Source organism: Triticum urartu, unplaced genomic scaffold (genome assembly GCF_003073215.2).
Source record: "Triticum urartu cultivar G1812 unplaced genomic scaffold, Tu2.1 TuUngrouped_contig_327, whole genome shotgun sequence".
NCBI classification, from domain to species: domain Eukaryota; kingdom Viridiplantae; phylum Streptophyta; class Magnoliopsida; order Poales; family Poaceae; genus Triticum; species Triticum urartu.
The window spans coordinates 78,056-85,737 of NW_024113797.1; the positions used below are offsets into that span (position 1 = coordinate 78,056).

At 44.7% G+C, this 7,682-nt stretch overlaps 1 protein-coding gene across 1 annotated transcript; it reads left to right on the forward strand.

The window, feature by feature from the left end:
* The first annotated feature begins 623 nt into the window (after positions 1 to 623).
* Positions 624 to 7,232, forward strand: LOC125527214 (poly [ADP-ribose] polymerase tankyrase-1-like). The gene is made up of 12 exons (XM_048691754.1): positions 624 to 1,398; positions 1,542 to 1,613; positions 1,918 to 2,079; positions 2,607 to 2,741; positions 3,039 to 3,178; positions 3,329 to 3,439; positions 3,552 to 3,677; positions 4,980 to 5,081; positions 6,003 to 6,104; positions 6,297 to 6,467; positions 6,551 to 6,630; positions 6,977 to 7,232. The coding sequence occupies exons 1-12, from the start codon at positions 960 to 962 to the stop codon at positions 7,035 to 7,037; spliced, it is 1,701 nt and encodes a 566-aa protein (XP_048547711.1). The 5' UTR covers positions 624 to 959; the 3' UTR covers positions 7,038 to 7,232.
* Positions 7,233 to 7,682: the final 450 nt, after the last annotated feature.

Sequence of the window (7,682 nt, forward strand, 5' to 3'; positions counted from 1 at the left end):
TTTTTTCATAGTGAAAATCGTACCAAGTACCCACTTTGTCCTCTTGAGACTTTTTGAGGAGGAAGCCACGCACGAGAGGCTCCAGAAGCATGATCCGTGCTCTGACACGCAGCTGGTTTCCTCGAGCCATGCCGTCCTTGTCAACATCCACCTTCACGACTTCCCCTAGCCAATTGCCCAAAGCCTTGCCGAACGCCTCTGTCCTCTTGCCCGGTGGTAGATCAACAACTTTTACCCACACATCTATCCGATCAAAGACCATCTCCGATGGCCTGACATTGCTCTCATACTCCTTCAAGGCCAGGACATTGAAATCATATTGCCAAGGGCCATTATTCATTGCATGCCTCCAATCCCCTTCACTACCAAAGTGCACGACGAAGACGTTGTCGCCCATGTCCCAGAACCGAGCCTCGTGGTGAAGACCCCAAGCCCTCTGCATCGTTTTCTCTAGCACAGTCCTGTTAAGCGGTCGCGGAGAGAACGCCTTCCCCCCCGCAGACCACTTCATGTTCTTGGGCAAGATCTGATCTGGTTCCTCAAAGACGAAACCCTCCGCCTCCTTGTCCAACAACACCATCCCTCCCATCCTAGCTGAGAGGCTCGCGGTCGGATCCGGCGTTTTACATGTGATCGGGGAGTTAGAAGAGCCCCCGCTCGTAGCTTTGCCCGGGGTCGCTGTCGCCGCCGGGTTTGCCTTTGTCGTCGGGCTCGCCGCAAGGCGCCCCTTCGCCTTCTCCGCCATGGCTCGCACCTTGAAGGAGGAAGGCTACACCAGTCCGCGCCGAGGGAGACGCAGTCGCCGCCCCAGGCACCACCGTAAACTCACCACCCCCGTTACCAAAACCCTAACCCTAGCGCCGTCTGGGAGATCGCCTCGCGATCGCCCTTCAGTCGCCGCTTAACGTTTCGTACGTGGTGGACCCAAATGCGCGTTGATGTTGACTTAACGTACAGTGATGGCACGCTTGGTGGTCCGTATCATCACCTTTCCTATGGATGGAGAAAGGTCGGCCGCAGTCAACGGCGCGCACGACCCCCTCATTCCGCACGGCCAAACGTGCCGCACCCCGTCCCATCACATCCCCACCGTCCGTGGAGACACGCGTCGACCGATCCACCGCGTCGCGGGCTTCTCTCTCCCATTTCCCTCGCCCTTCTTCCGCTCCTTCCCACCGAAGCCACCACCGCCCACCCCTAAACCCGACCCTCCGCCCGCTTCCAGACCCTTCTCGAGCTCGCTCCCGCCTCTCGCCATGGGGAAGAGCCGCCGCGGCGCAGGGGGAGGGGCGAGGGGGCCCGCGCCGGCGGCGAGCGCGAGCGACGTCCAGCGAGCCGCGGCGGCGCTCGCCCTCGCCGAAGCCGCCGCCCTCCACGGGTTCGAGGTCACCGACGTCGGTACGTGCCGCGCGCCGCGACCGACCCCCCTCTCTCTGTCCCGTTTCGCGCCGCCATTTCGGGCGACATCCGCTCCGCGATCCTCCATCTCCCTGACGGCGGCGTGCGTTCCTGGTTTAATTTCCTGCTCGTCGCGCGCCCAGGTACCGGCGGCTGGTCGCCGCAGATGCAGTTCCTCCTCGCGTGCTCGCAAGGCGACCTGCGCCGGGCCAAGGGTACGATCCTCCTCCGTGATGGCGTTGTTCTGGATAGGGTTTTAGCCGTGGTTGGTTGCTACTTACAGTTGCAGTATATGATATGTAAGTTGAATAGTTGATGGTGCTGCTATGTGCTATGTGATGGTCTGCTCGCTTTAGTTGATTGATTTTCCTCTTGTGGGGGTTGTTTTCTGTACATTTCACCATCCGTTTACTGAGCGTCTTGATCTTGTTTCATGCAACATTCTTGTCGGAAATTGGATCATGTATGAGGATGTGCCTTAGTTAACGTGGTTCTGTTGAAATCTGGGTCGCCCTGAAGCCTTGGTAAATGGCATGGACAAGGATGACAGGGAGTCGCTTGCCTCTGTGAGGGTCGAGGGCTGTGGGGCGTTGCATTCCGCAGCAGGCGCGGGTGATATGGCCATCTGCAGGTACCTGGTGGAGCAGCTTGGATTTGATGTCGACTCGGATGCTAGCTCTGGTACGTACGCACGCCTCTCTGAAATACTAAATCAAATGCTCCAATGTTTCTTTCCAGTTCTTGTTTCTGGGAACCAAGCTACTGCTACTTAATACCATACGATGCAATTCGTAGATGGAATGTGAATTATTGGCATTAGGAATTTCCTTATTTGTTCATCTCTCATGCTCCGTCCATCTGCTCGTGCTAGGGCCAGTTAATTAAATTCTTACTGTTCAAAATTCAGAAGAAAAAAAAATCTTACTGTTCAGTTTATTACTTCGCTTCATATATTTTTGTTGCATAATATTAGATTATGATAGCGAGACCTGATGACTATAAGATTTCCTTCTAAACATGCTTGTGAATGCAGTATTAATTATACCATTTTGTTTATATGCACCTGCAAATGTGTGTGTCTGTGAGATTTCAGTCTTCAGTATTGCTTGTGATATGATGCTGAGGAAGTGCAGACAATGGCAGTAGATTTCTTAGGCCCAACCAGTTGCTATTTGACTAAAATTGCTTGATTGTAATTCTCTTGGCAGGTTCGACACCCTTGTCTTTCGCGGTGGCGCATGGGGAAATGACTGCTGCAAGGTATTTTCTTGAAAAAGGTGCTAATCCCAACACAAAAAGTTCCTCCACCGGCACGACTCCTCTGCATGAAGCAGTAGCAACAGGTGTCTATTTCTTCACATTCTGCTCTGTAAAAGTTTGTTGCATATATATGATGTCATATTTCTCTGTTGAGTTGCTGTCCGATTGTGTTATGAGGTTGACCGTCCCAACTTTGTGTTTATGATTGGGATGCAGCCCGGGAGTGATAATACGGAAGTGATGGTTCCACTACATGACTTCTTTAGAAAAAAAGTCCCAAAATGAATTTGTCCAGCAATTGAAAACCTTCTTGTCAACATGTTGTGAATACTGATAGGATATAACTATTTAAACGGTGTGGACGCCTCCTTTCTTGCTAGGCTGTGATGAAATTACACGACTGCTGCTATCGAAAGGAGCTAATGTTGAGGCACCTTCTCCTCATGGGACACCTCTAGTTGCCGCTGCAGCCCATGGGAAGTTCAATGCTATGAAGATTTTGCTGGAGCACCATGCAGATGTAATTAGTAAATTGATGTTCTTCCACTTGAGCTTACTTCTTTTTCTGCATAGCTCAAGTTTTGATGCGTATACAATCCCTAGAATCCTATTTGTTCAACATATATGGGACCTGGGAAGTGACTTGTATTTTTTCAAAATAAAATTGCAGCCGAACAAAGTCTCATGGGACTTTGGTACACCCCTGACCACAGCACTCTATGCTACTCCTGACAGAATGAATGAGTCCACTTGCTTAGCGTGCGTGAAACTTCTTGTCAAGGTGTGTGTGTGCAATTCACATTCTGCACATTTTGGTTGCTTGATGGAATCTCATGTCGGAAGATACTTTTTCATATCTCCACGTGTTTTATGTTATATCTGTTCACCCACAGGCTGGCGCGGATGTCAATTGTACAATTCCTGAAACTCCATTGGCAATAGCAACTAACAATGGTTTAACCACATGCTTTAAATACTTGTTGGAGGTTGGCGCCAATATCAATGTTCCAGCTAACCAGGTGAATTATTTTTCTAATGTATGTTTGTTCTTAAACCTTGATACTTGATGCTCTAACACCATTGTTGTTATCTCTGGCACTTGTTGCATAAACTTGTCCTGGTGATGAATATTATGTGATGTCTCATGGAAATCTTGGAGTGCACTCAAATCATATTTCTTGTTTACTGCTCCTTCAGTGCATATCGTAGTATTCAATATGTGAGGTTCAGTGACGTTGAGACAAAATCATGGAGAGAAAATCAGTTTAGAAGCCCCAGTAGTCCTATCCAAAAAGTAGGTGCTCACGATTTCCAGCACGGAGGTCATCTGGACGTAATGATCCTATTGCTTAGATCTGTTGCTGTTCCATTGTATCATTCATGACTTCACTTTTTAATATTTGCAATTTCATGTTTAGCTTAGTGTTAGAATTGTAGGCGCCCAATGATGTTACGTTTTTACTAGTTCCATGCGAAATTTTGGATCCAGACATATCACAAGCCCAAGAACTGTTTGCTTTTGCTCACACTAGTTGTCTGTCATGACATTATGTTATAGAGGAGATTGCATAAATTATATATCTTTGATTTTTGCAAAAATCTTCTCGTGTCATTTTTTTGCACTCACAGCCCCTGTATTTTCCTTTTTTGTATCCTCCATACACTGACCTGCTTGGGAAACCCCTCTCACACACACATATGGACATTGAAGTGATGGAAAACAATAGTGAAGGGTTATTGCAAACAAGAAACTGTCAGCTGGGAGTTTCCGATGTAGGAGTGACAAATGGGGACATTAATTTATGTGTTCGTTTTTCTTTTGGTATAAAGTATAAACTGGTATCAGCCTATCAGGTGTCTCTGGTTGCCAGAATTTGGATGGTTGGGACAAGTCTATACAAGAAGACGCAATAATCAAACTCTACTCATCTCTTTGATGAATAGATAGAGCACTTTGATCCGCTTTCAAAAATAATAGTCAGAAAGCTAGATAGATAGTTTCCTAGATCCTTCCATTTTTGGGACATAACTATAGGATGGAAAGCTAGATATGAGATTTGATCCATCCATCAGAGTAGCCACACCTTTCTGATAAATGGGGGACATTTGGAATCATTTCATCGAGAACTGGGAAATTTACTCTGCATATTAAGAGTGGGTAATGTACAGAAGTAATTCGTATCCTTGTGTTAGAATGTCATCTTAGTTCTGTACAGTTAATATGTCATCAGCTGTTTCTATTAATAGGAGAAATAAGACAGGTTATTCTGCCTTGGTACAGTTTTGCAGCATCTTAATATAAGTTTTGTTTAATGATTTAGGTTAAGAAAAGTGACAGTGATAGCAAAGCTCCACTGAAATCAAGCGGTGCAAAAGCTGTTAGGGGGAAGAACTATGTTGCTGCATCAAGATTGTGTTCTGAGGTATATTGTTGTGCAATCATTTTCAATGGCCCTCTTACTGAACAAGCTGTTGGGAGAGAACTGTTATTTTATATTGCTAATACATCACAGTCATGGACATTAGATGAGAATATAGCACTTGGCATCCTATGAATGTACATGTTCCCACTACTGGTTACTGATTCCCACATCTAAGAACGCCTTGTTGTGCTTCTAAATAATTGACCTGTATAGCTGCATAGGGTCGGGAGTTAATATACCAGCAAATCCAAGTTACTGTTGATTTGTGTCTTGTGTTTTGACTAATTTTTATAACCACTTTTTAAGTGTATATCATTAATTTTTAACAATATTTCATTACTAATAAAGGAATGTATTTATTTTAACTGGTTCACTTGACTACTTCTATCCTATTTTCGGCCGGGTTTCAGCTATTAACTTTGATCATTCTGAAGTTATAAAATTGAGCTGGGTTGGCTCGCTAGCTCACATGCACCCAGGTGAAAGTAAATTGAAAAAAATAGAAAAAAAACGAGGAGATCTAAATTTTTGTGTGAAGAACATGTTATAGCTGTGTACCTTTTTTGTGATAAAAAAATGACATTCGAGTTTTTTTTTGTGTGTGTGTGTGTGTGGGGGGGGGGGGGGGGGGGGGGGGGGGAGGGTCAGTGCTATAGAAAGGCTATTTTGCATGTTTTTTGCTGAAGTAGGCAAGGCCTTACGAAAGGACGGTACAATTCCCATCCAAGGTTTACATTTATAGTGAAAGCTCTGCCCATTCATTTGGATTCGAGTATATCTTGGCATGTATCCTGCTGTTTGAAGAAAACCATGTTTTTTGAACTAGTTCGGGAAATAAGACATCCGTTATTCCGGCATTTTACAGCCTGTGGCATCTTACTTTTCTATTTAATCTTGGTACAAGTTCTCTTAATAATGTAGGGCAAGTCAAGTGACAAAGATAGGAAGGCTCGGCTGAAATCACTAGGTGCAAAAGCAGTTGAGGGCAAGGACTATGCCGCCGCATCAAAATTTTACACAGAGGTATATTTTGAGGCAGTTATATTCAAAAACGCTGTTACTGAAAACCCATTGGAAAACACTTTTATTTCTGTATTGCTAATGTAATACTGTATCATTAACTAGTTAACACAAATGGAGCAGATCATGGTTCTTGTTTTACCCCGCAATAAACAGGTTGTGCTTCGTGGTCTTTTAACATTTGGTTTGGTGCAGGCAATCAAGCTGGATCCGGCTGACGCGGTGTTGTATTCGAACAGGAGCCTTTGCTATCTGAAGTGTGGTGAAGCACATGACGCTTTGATTGATGCCAATGCTTGCATAAGTCTGGACCCTAAGTGGCATAAAGGTTACTACCGGAAAGGAGCCGCCCTTATGTCTCTTCTGGTAAGAATAAATGTTTTTTTTTGCTGCTTTATACATCACCTCCGGCCCTGTAGAAAATCTTTGAACGATGATTTCATTATTAGGAGTACAAAGAGGCCTCTGATGCGTTCTCGGCTGGAATGAAACTGGAGCCTAACAACAAGGAGATGCAGGAGGCGCATAGGTACAATCCAGTTCATTCCTTCTATAGCTATTCTTCAACGGTTGATTAATTAAATTACCTTTAAACAGTAGTGATATTATGGACCATGTTTTATGAACCTTGGTGCTCGTATGATGGTTTCACATTTTATGAAAGTGTTACGTTGCTGGCCGTATGTTTGTGCATGCTGTACTGTGGCATATCATTCCTTTTGCGACAAAAAATAGCATTCCCGTCTGATTTTCAAACAAAGGGACTACGAAATGGTTGTGTGAAGATGGAACAACCTGGAGCATTTATAATCCCATTGGCATCGTGTCGTGTGTAATGATTGAGATTTCTACTTGTTTCCTGTTGGCAATTTCAGGGAGGCAGTTGAGGCAATGAGGAAGGAACAGTCTGAGCCGAGTCTCTACGCACTGGATTAGTTCTTCAGGAGTGCTTCTGCTTCCACAGTAGTCTTTTTTGAATGTTCGTTCTGTGTATATATACCTGTAAAAAGGTAGAACGTACTTGTGTAGTGGTTTTGCATGTTACGATCCAAAACGCTCTTTGGATGCTGGGAGCTCTTATCAGCACATGAAACTGTTACCAAATGCCGCTCGGCAGTCGGCATGTCTTCTTTTTTCTGCGTGTTTGATGCAGTTTGGATGTTTTCATTGGTCCTCCGCTCAGGGCTTGTAAGAGCAACTCTAGCGGATCCTGCAGAATTTCGATTGCCATAAGGACATTTGTTGGGTGTGTCTAGGGCACATCTAGATGGGCTCTAGTTATTGCACATCTAAATGAGTGAATCAAGCATAAAGAGAAAAGGAAAAAAGAGAAAGAAAATATTCACACGAATCTCAATGTAAGATCAATGACATATGACTTAGATGTGCAATACTTATGGCACATCTAGATGTGCTTTAGCAAAACTGACATTTGTTAATATTTATGAAGGCTAAAACGGTTGAAGGCAAACACAGCTAACAAGGTAGAATTCTGGTGCTACATTTTCTTTCGGTACTGCTATAATTGTATTTTTTGGGGGAGCAAAATCAGCTAGGCTTTATTAAACCGAGGTAATGTTT

Bases quoted from the DNA above. Each gene is read 5' to 3' on its own strand.
- LOC125527214 (XM_048691754.1), top strand. From the start codon at position 960: ATGGCACGCTTGGTGGTCCGTATCATCACCTTTCCTATGGATGGAGAA. The intron at 1,399-1,541 runs GTACGTGCCGCG...TCGCGCGCCCAG, and splicing joins GTTCGAGGTCACCGACGTCG to GTACCGGCGGCTGGTCGCCG. The intron at 3,179-3,328 runs GTAATTAGTAAA...ATAAAATTGCAG, and splicing joins TGCTGGAGCACCATGCAGAT to CCGAACAAAGTCTCATGGGA.